Source organism: Aythya fuligula, chromosome 1, assembly GCF_009819795.1.
Source record: "Aythya fuligula isolate bAytFul2 chromosome 1, bAytFul2.pri, whole genome shotgun sequence".
Classification (NCBI taxonomy): Eukaryota; Metazoa; Chordata; class Aves; order Anseriformes; family Anatidae; genus Aythya; species Aythya fuligula.
In genome coordinates this window covers 138,916,603-138,935,197 of record NC_045559.1, presented here as the reverse complement: position 1 = coordinate 138,935,197, position 18,595 = coordinate 138,916,603, and the positions used below count along the sequence as shown (strand labels likewise).

The window sequence follows — 18,595 nt, the reverse complement described above, 5'->3', positions numbered from 1 at the left end:
CTTGGTCTCTTGACGGATGGCAGACTTCAGATCCCCTGTTTGGTTTAGGCCAAGTAATTCAGCTGTGATTTTGCACAGCTTGCAAGGGAGTCCGGCGCAGATTCCAGGACAGTCTGCCCGCTTCACCTCTACAAATGCTCCCCAGCACGTACACCCCATAGGCTCCTTCTGTCACAGTACTAGGAAGCCCCACTCTCTTCTAAAACTTCAGGAGGGCCTGGGTGTACCCCCTGAAGATACCACGTTGTCTAGTGTTAATGGCACTAACGCACACTTTTGCTTCACGGTAGGCAATGAGAGTGAAGTCAGGTCCCAGATACACCATCCTTCCTGAAGGACCACCAGCTGTTCCTTGCTTGAAGAAAGCCCTAAAAAGTATTTCCTTAGATAGTTTCCATAAAATCCTTCTTGACACTTCCACTTTGTGCACTGCTCTTCGTGCAGTGCGATTTGCTGCTTCCATCCAACTGATCCAACCGATGCTTTCAGACCTGAGCATTTTGAGCAGACCTGATACTTTTACATAGTTCTGTTAAAAATAAATAAATAAATAAAATCTTTAATAGGTAAATATGATAATATGGAAATTAATAAGTAAATATGACAATGGTTTTTTGCTCCTTAATACTCTTGATTTTGATTAGTCCCCCTGAGTTTAGGCTAGCATTTTACTGTATTTTCTATGTCTCTTGCAGATTCTTGTGGATTTGTCTTCTGGATGTTTGAGTTCTCTACTACATAGGGGGAAAAAAGAAAAAGAAAAAAAGCATGCTCTACCTACTGTTGGATCACAGAACAGCTAAATAACTAACTCCGGGTAGTGAGTATGGTTAGCACTTGCATTCGGTGTGCCAATCCAGACATCCTGGATACTGCTTCACTACCGATGCAACTAAAGCAGCATTTGGATGTGACGTCCACCCTTGACTGGTTTTAGACGAACCCGGGCACTGGGCAAAAGGCAGTTTTGAAGCAGGACCTGTTTGAAGTGAGGTGACCGAACCTCAGCGTTCCCAGTAGCTGCAGGCACACGCTGGAGGCTGGGATGTTTCCGACCTCAGCACGGCTTTGTTCGTGCAGTGACTCACCGGGAGCTGAGGCCGCCGTCCTTTCATGAGGCCGAAACGCCGAAGCTCAGAAAACTTGCTCATAATTACAGGCTGGCAAAGCAGGCAGCGCCAAGTCAGAGCTACGCTTGGCAAAAACATCCCTCCGAGTGGGATAGCTGCAGCGAAAGGTGGCTCCTCACCCCGTGGGGGTCCCTGGCTACTCCCAGTTTCTCTTTTTGTTGGGTGTCTAGGACCTCTCGTGCCTTCTGAGTGCTTTTTGAAACAGAGCTAGCGCTAACGAAACTGATTGCATGTGAGGGATGCACTTAGCCAGGTCAGGCTCCCAGATTTCAACAGAGCAGGGACCTTGTAGGCTTTTAAAGTTTATTTGCTAAAGTTGGCAGAATAGAAATGCCATTTGGAGCACCAAAATAATTAAGTAGAATTAACAGTAATTATTTCCCCTCATTGCTGGGAACGCTGTATTCCCAGTAGCTTCCAGGTCTGGAAGAGGAGAGCTGACTCATGGTAGCCTGGCCCTGATGCTATTTTGGGACAGAAAGAAAAAAAAAAAGCTTTGAATTATCAGCAGGGCTGTGAGCTCCAGCCCATCTTCAAGGAACCCTACGTTAATTTTTATTTTCTTTATTTTTTTTTTTCCCTCTGGTCCTTTTGAGACGGGACCTCCCTTGGGGGCTGAGCTTCAGCCTTGGTTATTCCACTTCTGAAAGCACGGCCTGCTCTCGTTTCAGGGCTTCTGACCTCACTCTGCTCCCTGGCTTCGCTGCCTTTACAGCAGACTGCAACATTTGCAGCCCTATCTGGATTATTTTTTTTTTTTTAATGTAGGACATCACTTGTGTCATCACATCTTCTTTTATTTTTACCTCATCATCAGAGGTCTGCCACCATCCACTATTTCCACTGTGCTGGGATGTCTGTGCAGAGGGGTTCTGGCTTATCACACCCCCCCTCCCTGCTTCTCCCCAGTCTTGAAAGCTTTGGATATTGCTTGCTCTTGAATGATTTTAGTCATAGCGAAACTAGAAATAATACTTAGGACCTAAAGGTAACCACATCAGAACCATCATCCAGCATTTTCAGCACCATAAAGCTGGCAAGGAGGTTTGCCGTTTCCTTCCTGAGCTGTGTTGTATGAACACAAACCATACAGAGTTGATTTAGAAATACCTGAGTTTTGTCCGATTTCATTTGACCAAAGTTCTGTAAATTAGTTAGGACTCATTTTTTCAGAAGGTAGCTCTTTTGATTACTGTACCTGGGCAGAACAGAGTGAAGGCGCCTTTCCAAACAAATTTTGAATAGGGAAAAGACTCAGAAAGAAGCTTTTGGCCCAGGACTTTTTCCATATAGATCAGCGGAGAATGGCCTGAAGGACTTGCTGCTGCTTCTCTTGTGAAACTGAAAAGCACCTGTCGAAGATCTTGAACTTTTGGGTTGTGAAATTTAATAATATTTAATTGGTGTGTGCAAAGAGACTCTTCAAAAGCAATAAATTAAAATATTCTAAAGGCGGCAGAGGTTATTTGCATTAACACAAAGGAACAGCTCACATTTTTTTGGGGAAAAGTCTAAATTACGCGTGTTGCCTTGTCCTGTTCAAAGGGAAATTTTCAAAGCAGATTTTTTTTTCCTGTCCCCACAACTGCTTAAGCCACTAGGACTATCAGCGTATCCAGAACTAATTCCTGCTGATAGCCTCCATGGAATCAACTCTAATATAAAGAGCTGCCAGGGAAAGGAGGTGGTCCATTATTAAGTTCAGCAGCTTCCTTCACCCTGAGGTTATTGCTGGGTTACCTTCCCAAGCTCCATCTTACAGAGAAGCAGGCCCCAGCTTGCCAGTAGCTGAACTACTTACTCTTTATTTTGCATGCAGTAAGAGACTTGTTTGCCCAGTTGCTCAAAAGGAAATTACATATAAACCCAAGCTGAACATTTCATTAGCTTGCATGGCCCTAGAAACGTTCAGATTTTAAGAACAAAGGAGTTCCAGCAAGTTTGCATTTCAGAGCTCTCTCTCTGCAGCTGCTGCTGGTGGCAGCAAGACAACAGCAACCTGACTTCTGCGGAGATTTTGTTTGCATAACACTAGCTGGCAAAGTGGTCAGTTCAACCCCTGTATTTATTATTTTTGCATATAATATTCTTTGTAGAATAAAGTTTTCACTAAAATATCAAAAAGGATTTTTTAAAGAAACTGCTGTAAATGTTGAGCAGTGCCACTGAGCTGTAAGTGATTTTATGATGCTAATGTCTATTGATGCTTTCTTGTAACAGAAGGATGCATTTTTACCTGGCATTAGCACAGATGAATGTATTTAGTCACTTAGACTTGCCTTACAGTTAGTGGAGAGAAAGACACATTAAAGGGAGAGAGAAATTGTGTCTACTAATAGTGAAGTTCTTTAGATGTCGGAAAAGTGTTACAAAGGTATGGGTGCAGCATGAAGAACAGCAGCTGCTCTTATGCCCGATACTCACAAACTTTAATAGTCTAGGTGTTTTTTCAGCATTTTGTTATCCAGCAAATCTTCATGTGGGTGGCATCTCAAAGTGCTGTGTAACCCTGAAAACAATTTATAATTCTTACTTGCTATACAAACCCATGCTGCTGAGAAACTGGGTTTCAGTTGCAGTGAAGTTTCTGTTAATATAGGCGCTGTGCACAGGAGATTTTGGCCTCAAGGCTACCACCGTCAAGTGGATTCATGCACACACAAGCTTAGAAAATAGTTGGAGAACAGAACTACAGTAGACAGATCTTGAAAAAAGCATTATTTATTTTAAAGTACAACCCAAAGTTGTATCCCTAAGAAATGCACAAGGTATCTTGTTTCTTCCACAAGTCTTGGCTGTGTGCATTTCAGTTCAACTTAAAAATGCATTCAGGTTTACAAATGTACAAACAGCACAGAAAGTGTATTACAGTCTTAACAGAATGCTCTTACATTCAGCCATTTTACTCTTAAGGTTTTGTGTTGTATTTTTTTATTTTTTTTTATTTTTTCCTTTTTTATTTTTTTATTTTTTTTTACATTCTTAGAACCTGTGTTAACAAAGACAGCCTTATTTTAAAAAAATACTCTGCATTTTAGCACAAAGTGCCTTTTTTTTTCTTTAAATTAGAACTTGGAGGGTAATACTGGAAAAAATTTAAAAACCAAAACCGGTACTTTCATAAAAGTATTGCATGCCAGGACCGTTTTATAGTTCAAATTGTTTCCTAAATGGAAGTGGCAGATGGTAAAATATGAAACCAGTGAAATTGTTCAGATTTACAGGCTTCAGCTGCAGTTTGGATTTGTGACCACACCCAGACTTTTTCAAGCTTATCTGCAATCTCACACTACCATATCGCAGGACAGACTTTAAAAACGAGCAAGTGGTGAAAGCGTGACTGGCGGGATGAAAGGGAAGGGAAGGAAAGGGGCGGGAGAGAAAAAAAAAGAAAAGCAATGACCAGCAACAGCCTGAAAACGATGTTTCAAAAATCTGCATTCAGAATTGTTTCATGACCTGGATGAGAGTCCTTTCCTTTTGCTTGACTTCAGATTTCAGTTTTCGTGAGGATAGTGTGAATTAGACCAAGGATCTGAACTTCTTCTTCCAATTGTTGGGCTCCAAATTCTCCAAGGATTGTAGGTCTGTCCCATGTCTTCAGCAGGATTGGCAACGGCGGCAGCAGTGGGTGGAGGAGGAGGAGAGGAGTTTTCACTACCCATGAGATCAATACCTGACAAGGCGTTTGTTGGAGTGGTGAAGGGAAGGCCACTGTTGAGATTACTTGACCAAATGGAACTGCTGAATGGAGTGGTGGACCACAGGCCGCTTGGGTTGCCAAGGATTGACTGCAGTAAAGACAAGAGCCCAGTGAGTAGCTGTCAGGTAACCTCTGTTGTCACCACTTTTTATTTATTTTTACAGCCCCCCTCCAAAACAAAAGTATTTAAAAAAAAGCAAGCCCGCTGTGGAAGCCCTTCCATCCTCACTGCAACGTGCCATTTTGAGATTCCTCTGGGCAAACAAAAAAGGAATCACACTACTAATGATATCACCAAGTGTGTCCAGTAACTGGTGGGCCAAAGAGTCCAATTACATCACAGGCTTTTACACTGTTTTCATTTGAGCTAATACATCCCCATATCATACTAGTTTAAGCACTACAGGTATTCAAGCTTAAACAGACAAAGGCCAAAATGCTTAAGCTTAATTAAACTAGTTAAAACAAGGTAGATAAACATGGTTCAAGTCTGGAAACAAAAAAAAACCAACACAATTCAATTGATAGTTAGCAGTGAAGTTTATTCCTTGATCCTTTTTTTGGCAGTTTGCAAAGCTGTCTCCTTGTATTCATACATAATCATTAGAAAAAATTATAGTTTGGATGACCCTACCTGTGTTCAGCCCCACTGTATCTCCCCATATTCCCAGTATTTGCTCTTTTCTCCTATCCAGATGAAGGCAGATGAGATGGAATAACTGGCCATTTGTCATGGAGTTCAGAGAGTCTGTCTTGGCTCTCAAGACAGGTCTTTCTGACAAGTGGCTGTGGTGCAGACACAGCTGTGCTGCAACATGTCACAAATGCACTTAGGAAGCATGGGAGAGGTACAGCAAGTGTAGAGAATGCACGCAGAAGTGAACAAGGCCCAGTTTCTGTGAACTGCTTCATGACAGCCCAAAGAGCGGCCAGCAACAAGCAGGGGAATCTAACCAACGCTGTTGTGGAAAGTGATACTCAGAGGCAGCCAGAGATGGCAGTGAGAAAGGTTAGCCTAACTTTCGTGCTAATATTAGCACAGAACCTGCTCCGTGTAGGCTTAACGCACTACACACCTCAGTGCCAACAGACTTAGTGCACATATGCTGTAAATTCAATTTGCAAATATACAGTAAACTTGATACAGCCAAAAGGCAGCGGACTTGCTGAGTACGTGCTGTAAGGTACCAACACCCTGATGTTTGGATTTACTGGGTGGAGAGATGGCATCCCTTCCCAAGATCTCAGCCCTCAGATAACGCACACTGAAGGTTAACCAGTGGCAGTGTACTCTGCATCTGAAGACTAAAATCAGAATACTTTTAGAAAAGCAAACAAGGTAAACTCTGATTTTTTTTTTTTATTTTTTAAAATCTTTTCCCCTGGAATGAAGATAAATTCAACCTAACCATATCCAAAACTGGTTGGACACTAACACATTAGCAAATGGCCTTCATACAATTTGATACACAGAGGTGGATAGGAATTTTGAGCATCTGAAAGGGTTAAACCAGGCCAGCATCACTAGGACCCTCCAATGTCACTGAGATGTTGAGTTAAACTGGGGTCAGAGTTTGTAACCATTACATAACTAAATGGTTATATTTAAGCTATGCAAGCATTAGACTACTAAGCCTGCAGCAAGAAACACTCATTCTGCTGCTCAGCCAACATCCCTGACACACTAAATCCACTCTATTTCTTGCTATGGGCAAAAGAGCCAGGAACTATTCCTGTGTATCCCAAAAGCACCTGGGAGAGTCTGATAGAAAGGTGATTGCTCATGAAGTAGAAGCAGCCACCAGGTAGGGGCTGGCAGAGAAAAACACCTTTGATTAGACAGCTACTCCTTTTCAAGGCTTGTGGAGGGAGGTGCAAAGCAGCCCACACACAGAAGTGCACATAGGAAAATGGAGGGAAGATGAATAAGGGGCTGTCATTAGAAAGAAACTTGGAGAGAAGTAGCACTAATGCAGCAAGGCTTGAGGGGAGAAGAGACGCAGAAGTCAAAAGCTGTTTAGTACAAAAGTGAAGAGTTATGCATAAAATGGGAGAGCAAAAGGAGTAAGGAAGGATAAAGTCAACTCCCCAGAACCCTTCCTAGAAAAGAGGATAATACAGAAGCCACTATATAGCTGCTGTTTGCAAGAAGAGATCTGCCTCTTGTGCCAGAAAGAAGAAAAGCACAGATCCTGGTCTGGTACCTGCTCCCTTATCTAGAATTTAGCTTCAGTGGCAGGAGTAGCAGTTTGCCTGTTCTGGCTCACCAAAAACACTTGAAAAAATGACTAAAAATTATCATCATTAAAAAGGCTCTGAACATTTCAGTCTATTTCCTGCTTTCTTGTTTATCAAGTGATCTTCTTGAATAAAAAGGAACTAAAACTATTCTAAAATGCTATTTTATTTTCAAAGTAGAGACTAACAATTCCTCTACACCATTTGTCTGGCTTCTGTCTCAATGCTTCCTGCAGCACACTTCTAGGTATTTGTCAGAAGTGGCCAGGAAACAGGTGGAGAGCTGGAGTGTTGTAGTTATCCTTGATCCCTCCTTCCATCACTTGATGAGAAATCTGCCCTCCATGTATCCAAAAAGCAAACATTTCCTTATTTGTATATTGCACATAGCAATATACATAGTTCGACACAGCAATGTTATAGCTACAGTTTTAACCACGTGACAAACAAGGGATCAGCAAGCACGCGTCTTTAAGAAGCCATGTGATGTTCTCTGGATTCCCCTGCCTGCCCCCACTCCATCTGAACTGCTTGCTACCAGGTGAAGTAAAAACTGCATCTTATTCACTGCAGAAATATTTTCAGAGGACAAGATGAAGAACAGTTTCACTTGGCACTGAAGACAACTATTGTGATATAAATTTTATTCTGACATAAAGGCAGAAGGACGAGAGCGCAGTGCTACAGTCTGTGTAAAAGCCTTTTTTTCATTTTTGTCTATACAGCTCTTTTGCTGAGACCTCCAAACTTAGTCAATTTAAAGACTTATGCTCAAGTCCCCTAGCATTTTTCTGATGCTGAAAAACACACTTTTTTTTTTTCCTCCTTTTAGATTATTATTATTAGGACTTCTGTTAATTTACAGGGAGGTGTCACACTGGATTCAGCAAACAGAATCAAAATCTGAAAGTTATCAGACGTTTGTTTTGCAACTGTCCGTCAAATTGGAAGTGACAGCAGTGGCGTTCAGCCACAACGCATGTGCAGAATGTCTCCTCACAATCCTCAAGTATGTGGAAACAGAACACGTTTTTGCTAAGTGCTGTATGACACTCTCATGATAAGTTTTATATGAACTAATTGACATGGCTTTGTTATCTGCATGTGAGGAGACTAATCACTTTGGCCAATGGCCATTTCAACTTAAACACATAGAACAATGAATACATTTAATTTTCATTTTCCTTTAAAATTCATCTGTTTGTTTTTTTTTTCATCTATATTAAAAATCCCCTAACTGAAATTACATGGCAGGTACAGAACAGGTCGGTAACGGTAACAAAGCGCTGTATTTGCACTGAATACTTACTGCAGTTGTATGAGTTGGAGAGCTCGAGCTTGTTGGCCAGGAGGGTACAGAATCTGTAGCTGAAGGATCCCAGATGGATGACGGAACATTACTGAATTCACTCCAGTTTCTTTGAACATCCTGCCCATAAGCAGATCGAGCTGAACCAAGTTTGCTAAAGACCTCTAAAAATAAAATGAAATAAAACTGAGTACATGGCTGTTCCTCCTTTTTCAAGAACAACTGCAGACTAATATAGTTCACTGTTACTTCCCACATTTTTCTAGTAGGTCCTGGTGCAGTACAAGAACTGAGATTAGAAAAGGCCACACACTAACACAGATCTCATCTCACTTGCCCTGTATCAGACACTGGCTACAAAGTTGAATCAAGATTGTGGCGGGGAAAAAACAAAAGTTCTACACTTACTGTGCACATTTCAGTATCGAGCTGTGGAACTGATTTTATTCCAGATACTGATTGCACAAGGCCAAATAGTCAGAGAATCTGGCACAAGCACAGCGATACTGAAAATCCTGCTGGTTCATCGTAACAAGTGAACTGCAGTTGGAGTAAGTGACGGTGCTGAAGCAGCCTCTTGCAAGCACTGTGCTCCTTTCCCAGGTAACTCCTGGTAAGGGACACGGCACTGGCTATGCCCCAGCCCACCCAGACCCCAGCTCTGCTAAGGGAAGGAAAGGGCAGCACCAGCACTCGTGGTTTGCACAGTCCCTGCACACAGAATTAATCCCAGGAATCTTACTGCAGTCCCTCAAGTCACTGGTGCCAGGTGTTTCGGATGAAGGTGAAAGCAGACCCCCAGCATTTTTCAGCAAACATACAATCAAACAGCATGCAGACACCTTAAAAAATACCATGCACTCCCAAACATCGTATGCAAATCTACGTTAAATAAGTAGAACATTTGTCCCCTACAATATAGCTTGCCTGCATTAAGGTCTCATCTTATTAGCCACTTATGGAAAGTTTACCTAAATATTTATATATTTAAATGCAGGAATTAATTGCTGGTTTTAATGTGCATCAGTTCATTATGCAGCCATATGAATGCTAGAGGAATACACAAGAGGAAAGCAACGTGAGGGATGGACCATTACCTCATGTATATAGCAATGGTTTTATGCAAGCGTGAACTGTTCAGGAAACCACAGGCTTAGTGGCACACTTCTGAGACTTACTGTAAAGCTTTGGGGGAGGGATGGAGGGGAGGAAGACCAACACAGAAATGTTTCTGAAACTGAGAAACTTCAAAGCAACTATTTTCAGTGCAACAAAATCTGAAAGTTTCCACTAACACTCTCTGGGCTGAAACACGGAACGTGGCACCAAGTTATAATGCATTTTCCTATAAAGTCATCCTTTTTGGGGGTAGGCATGGAAGCAAGGGCCCATACTTAAAATGGTGTCACGGAAACATTTCTTTACCTGTATTTGGAAATACTTGAAAAGAAAACCTCACCTCCAGTTAAGTTAAAAGAATGTCCAAACGCAGAGAATGAATTGAGAGGCGTGAAGTCAGGACTGCTGGGATTGCTGATAGGACTCCACAAACCCGAACTGAATATTAAGGAGTAATGGGAAAGAAATACACAACTCGTTAAAAAAAAGCATTACCAACAATTAACAATTGCAAATACATATATATACACACAAATGTGTGCGTACACATACTCATACACACTTATAAAAACTAAAATGGTGATAAAGAGTTGGAAAATTAGATTTTAATTTTAAAAAATGATTACAGTAAAACATTATCCAGTGTATACATCCACTTTGGAGCAGCACACTCCTCTAGATATAATGCTCTTTAATCTGTATACTAAGCTCCAACACAAGTCTGAGGACAGCTCTTTTGCTCTGTTTTTCAGAATACTTGCAGACATAGTGTAGTTTGAGAAGCAGATAAATTATAGAACTGCTCAGGAGCTGTAACAAATGCTCACACTCTAGCTTGTGGGCAAGTTTATCGAAAATACAGATGGGCTAACTGGAATCAGTGATAAACATTTACAAAAACAAACCAGAAACCCACCCACAAACCTTGCTCAGAAAAGCAACTCAGTTGTGTATTAGAACTTGATTTCCAGTCTCATTCCTATTCCAGAAAGGCTAACAGACACACGCTGCTCTTTACAGACATGCACAGCCAAAATATATCAAAAAAGACACTGTGCACTGGGGAATATGACTGAGCGCAGCAATATTCTGTTTCTACATGTGACAAAAAGGACAGTTACTGTTCTGGTCTTAGTGTTAAAATCGGGAGTGACAGACATTGCTGTACAGCAATGTGAAAATCTGTCTATGAATTATTTTGAGTCACCCTGGTACATACTCCTCAATACTGAAACAGCAAAGCTGATTTCTCATTTGTTTGGATGTCCAGAGAACACAAAATTAGGAATGAGGGGGGAAGTTCCTATCATATCCAGAATATTCTTTTTTCTACTTTTGATTTTAAGTTCTGGTTTATTTTTATTTTGTAAATTAGAGATGCTGTGCCTGAACTTTATATATTAAAAAAAAAACAAACAAAAAACACACAGCAGAACCAGAATAAACTCTGCTCACTACCTTCAAAATGCTATTAACTGCTTTCTAGGAGCCTAGATATTTTCAAGGGGTATAAAAGTTACCTGTCAGATCCATCACTGTCAACAACTGCGTGGGAAATGCTGATATTGCTGGAAACATCCGTCTTACTTGGTGAAACCTTCGGTAAACCACTGCCACCTGCAACAATATATCTAAACTGAGCAAAAAGTAAACCAACCAACTAAATAGAATATTCAGGAAATATTCATAGGTATTTAGTATGCCAAGCTGGCTCTAGTACCTGGGCTCTTGTCATAACCAGCAGCTACAGCAGCAAAAGTGGGGTTACCATTCCTGCCTGGAAGAGAAGCTGCCTTTGCCAGCTTGTGCTTGGTACCACTAGGCTGCTTGCTTTTCATTTCGCTGAAAGATAAAAGGTTTAAGGTTTTGGACTTCAGCACTTTGATGAACAACCAACAATCTAATCTGGTAGTCGTGAAAGAGTTAACAACAGTTCAACAGTTTCTCTAAGTGCACTTTTCTCTAATCTACCAAGTTGTAACAAACCCCAGAAAAAAAAAAAATAGCATGGTAAGATATGCACAGTAATATCTGCAAAAAGGCAGTTTCCATGGGAAGAGGAAATGGGTACGAGAAAAGGGAGATGAACCATATCGAGCACATCGGTTCCTCAAGTATTCTGTGCTTGTGACATCAGGAGGAAGTACAGATTTGAACTCACTTGCTGCAGCTGCTGTTCACAATGCTGCTGTAAGTGCCTCCGCGTGACCCAAAAGGTAAGGATGCAGGAGGAGGAGGAGGAGATGGAGAGGCAGGGGTAGGTGAGGGCTGTCGTTGTTTCAGGAAAGCATCTGCATTCATGGTTTGTAGAGAGAGTTTATAAAGGTTGTCCGTAGCTATAAAAAGAAGCATAAAATACCTTCCTGTAGTATTTACTTTAAAATGATGGCTACTCATACTCTGCTATTATTCTGTTCAAATTGAGGAATTATTTCAAAGGCTCTTCCTGGTTACTGAGGAGGTGGCTCCTTCCCTGTATTCACCTACTGCTGATCAGGTTTACTAAATACTGTGAGACTGTCCATCAGTGAAAGCACCAACACAAACAGATTTGTACAGAAGAAAAAGAATGAAACTTTTAACTTTTCTAAGTGAGCACTGTGGAGAGAGATGATTTTATGATCACATGCAACCAACAGGAAGGTGACTTGGTTCCCACAAGGGGACTTACCATGCAACCAAAACTTATAATAGTGCCCCATGCTAACCACTGCAATAAGGTGTTTCCAATGTGTCCTCCTAGGGAGGGATCACTTAATTAGTTTAAACTTTGGCTGCAGCAGACTCTAGCAAACAAAACTCCATCTGCTGCAGAAAATACATTTTGTTTTCAAGCGGCAGTTCTCATTTCCTCAGCAGCTTCTGAAGAATTATTCATCACTGAAGAACTATGGAATGACCCATATGGTCTTCCAATCTCCCGAATTGTACAGGTTGCTATTAGTATTAGGCCTACAGCAGAAAATGGGAGCACAGCTACGCAGTGAAAAAAGGCTAGGCAGGCTTAATCTGTTTATAGATCCTCCTACAGATATTCATTGCAGAAGACTAATTCTGTCATCCTCTACTGACTACTTACAGCTGCCAGCTTTGTGAAGTGGCACAGAGTCCCACTCCGGTGGTGGAGAATCCTTTTCGCCTTCTGAGCTGCTGGTGTTTCCTAGTTCATGTCCAGAACCACTGGGGAGAAATTTTGCTAATACTGATGGCCTGCTCTCCATTAACTTACTGTTTGGACCTATTAAAACAAAAACAAAAGCAAGTCCGTGGATAATAAAGCAAGCAGCCTTATAACACCAAACTGAGAATTACACATTTAGAAGGGGTTACAAACAAACAGAATGAAAGTTGCATGATGTTTCTGAAAACAGCCTCATACTACCTCTTGTTTTCGGCAGGTTTCTAGATTTGGACCCGTTCGCCAAGAGGTGCTGTGTAGATATCTTTGATGGAAAGGTCTTGCGCTGCTTGTTTTCCAGTGGGGGAGTATAAGATAATTCCAAGGAACTGAATAGAAATAGAGATCCATTTATTTTTTTGCTCTCTGAAGTGCTGAAGGATTTTTTATTTTTATATATATAAGGTACAATTCATACTTTTTCAAAAACTATATATATATAAAAATACATATGCCTGCCATAGAGTCAGTTTTATGGAAGACTCAACTCCTGTGGCTTTCTTACGTCAAACTTATGCTCACTTCAAAGCTATTCATGAACATAGTTTTGCTGTCATCTCTTGTATTTCTCCTATACGCAGCTCCACCCTTTCATCCTTCCTAACCCCAGCTCATCTCCTTCCCACACTACTGCGCATATGTACTATGGCTCACTCATCTTGCAGGAGCAGCCTTCATCCTGGAGCTCTACAATTACAAAACCTGCTTGATTATGCAGGGGCAACCACGAGATGGCAATTGCTGTTTTACTACTCTCATCCCCCTTGCATGCCCCTCATAAACTACTGCCATGAATGCACAGGATGATCTATTTATCAATGACAAAACTATTCCACCCCACCAGCAAATTTATTTGGCTCTATATTTTTATTTCTCCAGCTATATATGTCTCACTGTAAATTTTCTAGGGATAAACTTTATCCATTTCTTGCAGAAGAATTCCAACTCAACTCTTACTTGAGCCTTTGAATACTGTCACATGTAATAAACTTGTGATGTAGATGATAGAGGAAAGCAGCTAACAGTAAGAAGAAAAAAATTCAAAGGGACTTCGCCTGGCAATGTTCTCAGAAATGTTTTGAAGAAAATGAATGTATACTAACTACTCAAACTAAATCTCAGTCTAGTATTAACTACAGCAACAGGGAAAACAACGCAATATACCACACCTCAGTATGTGGCAAAATTTACTCTTGTGGCACTCTGCTACTGGTCTGACTTTAGAATTTCAGAATGAGATTTCAATATGAACAGGATACAGCAAGACTGAGGTTGTTTGTTTTCTCTGCTCTATAAGTTGCAATCAGTTATCTGTCAGTGCAGGAAAGTGATTGACAGCAGCAGCATCTTTTAACAACAGATCCAAGACACTGATTTATTCTGATAAAAAATGAAGGGAATTGCATGGCTGTAACTCCACCAAGAGCAACTAAAGGTACTCATGCTAACACTGGCTTACAGTGTTGCCACTAGAAGCTCCTGTAGAAATGTTTGCCTTGTTTTGTGTCTGTGATACTTTTTTTTTTTTTTTCAAAAAAAACTTAACATTGCTTAACCTGATTTTCTTCTCTGGATTTAGTTCTCGTATTATTAACGCACCATACTCCCACCAAATAATTCATTATTTACAAGCTTCAGATATTCCCTGATACCAGGAATGAAGAGGAAGCTGCCTGAAGCTATCTGCTGCTGGCATTAGCCAGACTGGCAGCCACAATAGTTGAATACAGATTTTTCATTTTTTTTTTAAATCAATCTTCCCTCCAAGCATGATGTCTTCTTACTAATAAACCCGTTATGCTTACCTGGTTTTCACATCTACAGGGATTTCTTTCTTGATACTTGTTAGCAGTTTTTTACTTTTCTGTTTCACTTGCACTGTTTCATTTTCAGTTTTTTCTGGTGTAACTTTTCCCTTTTGTTTTTCAGGTTCCTATAAAAGACATTATAATAGCATATCAACAATGATGAGAAGTAAATGAGAAGTCCCTCTTGCATTACAACATACACAGTGCAAGTAGCACTGAGGAAAGAATACTAGCTGAAAATAAGAGCAATTTTGAAACACAGAAGTTATCTTTTTACTTCTAATAAAGCACACTATCCATTTTTTCCTAGGTGTTTTAATTCCTGCTTCTCCAAACAGCAAATTAACACACGCTGAGCAGATCAAAGCCATGGCCTCAAAAAGATTAGCTCTGCACTGAGACCTACACGGCATCCACTGTATGCAGTCCAGGCCATTTATAACAAACTGCTTGATTTAATCAACGAAACGATGAATAAGTGCACCTTCCCCATACAATTATTGATTTCTAACTGTACTTCTAGAACTTTCCGAATGTGTCTATACAGTCAAATAGCCATCCTGAAAATCAAAAGCGATTAAATTAAACCGTAACTTTTAAAATGAAGTAGATGCACTTTTATCCCCCTCCAGCTAGAACGTCCATCTTTTCTAAAGTTCAAATTTAAGACATGCCAAAACTTAGGCTTTGTTTTCTTCTCTCACCAACCACCTTTGCTTTGTTTGGTTCCATAGTACATGTTTTAGAAGAAAACATTCATGACAAACTGACCACTACACAAGTGGTTAAAGAGCTTTTGTTTATTACCTAGAAGCATGTAAGCTCAGTGAATAAACTAATAGTAGAGGTCTGGTTGCATTGGCAGAGGTAATTAATACCTGTTGACAAGTTACCACCAGCAAACTGACCCTTTGTAACCGATTAAACGCATTGTTTTAGTGTACAGTAACTATTGAGTGAAGTTAGTGTCCATACCTTGTGTTTTATTCTGCACACACAATAGGCTAGGAGCATGCACAGAGATGATTACCACAATTCTGCTGACAACTGGTAGCTTGTTCAAACTGTAGTCACTCAGGCACTTTGTCCCGAGACTACATGATTCAAGCATGTTCACTCTCCTCTTTTGTAAAAGAAAAAACTGAGAAGTGAAAGCAAGGATTGTAAAAGAGGGTTTTTAACATTCTTTCTTTGCTAGGTATTATAGTATATGAAGGCTGGGAGAAAAAAAAGACCCTATTCCCAAGTGCCATACTGCTCTCTAACAGGTGATGGATCCACCTGCTACAAAGGAGTCTCCTTTTTCAAGCAATGCTGTACCTCTTTGAGAAGTGGTTCTGTATCTGGGTTGGAGGTTTCGGTTGTGGTTGAAGAACTGTCATCATCTGCCAAGGAATCCTTCAGTTCATCTTCCTGTTGCTTTCCTTTCCCTCTTCTGTCCTTTTCTTCCCGTTTCTTCTGTGGCTTAGTCTTCCGCTGAAGTGTTTTCCCTTTCCCTGGGGAGATAAGGATGCTTCAGATTTTCAGCAGCAGTACTCTACGATGGACTAGTTCGTTTCATTTTGGTGGCTAACACATTAAAAATCTGAAGTTAATTTTCTGTTATGATACAGAAACATTTACAACCACTTCACACCAAATGTGAGCAATACCAAACTTGAACTCTTATCACCACTGTTACATTTATGTTCCTGAGCCCTACCTCCATTGCCTCTCTGTAGACATGGGGCACCTGGCTACATGCAGCGCTCCTCTGCTATGTTTCTGGGACTCAGTTTGACTGTTTCACCACGTAAGACTATATTTAAACGAGAACTTCAGAAGTTGGTACAGGCTTTATCATCCCAACAAATGAAGAACAGAAACGCTGAGCATGCTTGTCAGTTAAAACAAAACAAAACCTTACAGTAAGACTAGAGTGGAAGAGAAATATCACTAGCAGTGTTTGCTTGGCAAAGATGCCAAAAAAAAAAAAAAAGAAAATTTAAAATCTCACACCCAAGTGAACTTTCTCTCCTTGACATGTTTTATTCTTCAGGGTCTACTGTTTTAAGAGCTATAGCTAAGCTGACTGTAAAACAGATTGGCCTTGACACATTTAAGTGTTACTGCATCTCAAGGTAGGGAAAATAATGCATTAAGTGTTCTTGAAGCAATCCACGTATAAATAAATAGCGCTACATGAACAATCAATTATGTTTTTCCTGCATTTTCTACAGGCTAACTGAAATGTAGCCCAGTGTAAGCTCAAAATGTGGAGGTTTAAGAACCTTCAAAATGAAGCCAGAGGTCCTGGCTTGCAAAATAGAAGGGTATAAAGCAAGCTCCTGGGGAGAAAAGAAAGTTATTGAGAAAAACATCAGTACAGAGAAACTGTGTGTGCCTGTAGAGTCATCATCATCTTACCATCGCCTCTCGTTATTCTCACACAGGATGAGAGCATTCACAGTACTCTTATCATATCTTTCATTAGACATAATATATGCCCTTACCAATAAGATCTTTTAGATATTAAACTTCAGACTAAGCGTTTTCATTTATAAGCCATGTGGTGCTTGCAGGACAGACTTAATAGTTCACTCCAAGATTCACATAACCTGTGCTGAATAACTGGGTTCGACCCCTACTGGGATTTATACCAGCTCACATCCAAATTCAGTTTAGTAGAAGAACAACTGTAGCTGTCATATTTAACTTGACAATATGTCTCTCAGGGACAGTTTGTACCAAAACAAATTTGCCTTCGGTATTTTAGTAAATACCAAGGTACATATCAAAGGGAAGTGTCTTCATATTTTCTTTTTCAGACTTAATGTTTTCAGTATCACTAACAACAAAAACATTGTTGATTTTTTTTTTTTTATTATTTTTTTTTTTTTACCATGAATGCAAATAATAGTGTAAATGCAAATAGGTCTGTACATAAGTTTTATGGAGGTCAGCTTCAGACTTATTGGGGGTATTCTACTTTTGCCTCAGAAGGCCTCATTACAAGATTTGCATCCACTTTAGTCTACATTCAGGATTGCTGAGCAGTTTTATGCTCATCATTAGCAAAAAGGAATCTGAAGTGCAGTCATAAAATAAAAATGTAACATGAAGTAGCTGTTTAACAAAAAATCTAGTGTAGTCTTTGCAGCAGTCTACTAGGACCCATGTATTAGGAACGTGAAACAAGACTAAAATCCTGCACAAGATATTCTGACATAGAATTTTAGTTCCAAAGCTGCTGTTTCAGCAAATGTCTGCAACTGGCTCTAGCTATTTATCTAAAGAAAAAGATCGGTATGTGTATGTAGATTCAGATAGATATGGGACTTCCCCTACAGTTTATATTTTTGAAGAGGGCCAATGGAAACAGGCACATTTTATTTCATGTGTTGAGCTTCTCAAAGTCTAGTTATGGTTTATAGATAATGCTGGGGTTTCATATAAAGCTTACCCAAAGAGAAGTCCACGTGAACTTATCTTATTTATTGATCTGAGGTGGCAAAGAAGTCAAAAAAAAACCTACCTGAATTGCAAAAAAATCTCATTATGTATTTTGCAATACATAACATGTTTAAATATTCAGCATAACACCATGCTAAAACACAAATGATGAAAAGGCTCCGTAATAGGAAGAAAGAAGTGAATTTACCTGAATGCATTTGTGATCAGGAGAAAGTTGGAAAAAGCATAAAAATGAAAGTTGTGCCAGAAAGTGATTCCCATATAGATTGATAAAGAAAGAAGTATTTTATCATTTTTTAGAAAGCTTTCCAAACTGATAGACAGATCAATAGAAGCATCTATCTCAAGAAAACGTATTTAAATATGGTTGAAAAATGTAATCAAAGGTCCATCAAACACTTAGGAGCAACTACTCGCTAAGACAAGTTTCCAATACATAGACTGCTAGAAACTGCTGTATGTGCAAAAACGTTAATGTAGATATCTAACCCATGTTACTTGGATCAGGAATGTTTCTGAAATGAAACTCAGTTGTCCCCACATACTGTGTAGCAGCTCCACTGTACAGCAGTCTTGGAGTGCAAGAATCAGTTTTTTTGGACTGAACTACAAATGGAAGATCCACTCCTCAAACACTCCCAACCCTCCCTGGCATTT

General features: G+C 40.1%; 1 protein-coding gene across 1 annotated transcript in view; it reads right to left on the bottom strand.

The window, feature by feature from the left end:
- Window positions 1-3,835: 3,835 nt before the first annotated feature.
- The window catches only part of TMEM131 (transmembrane protein 131), a 97,028-nt gene continuing 82,268 nt past the window's right edge, over window positions 3,836-18,595 (bottom strand). Inside the window, 11 exon segments of the mRNA XM_032189050.1 lie at window positions 3,836-4,650; window positions 4,652-4,921; window positions 8,381-8,544; window positions 9,840-9,937; window positions 11,020-11,116; window positions 11,220-11,341; window positions 11,661-11,835; window positions 12,579-12,737; window positions 12,882-13,006; window positions 14,483-14,610; window positions 15,806-15,981. Of these exon segments, the coding sequence (XP_032044941.1) occupies window positions 4,621-4,650; window positions 4,652-4,921; window positions 8,381-8,544; window positions 9,840-9,937; window positions 11,020-11,116; window positions 11,220-11,341; window positions 11,661-11,835; window positions 12,579-12,737; window positions 12,882-13,006; window positions 14,483-14,610; window positions 15,806-15,981 (1,544 nt within the window). The 3' untranslated portion in view covers window positions 3,836-4,620.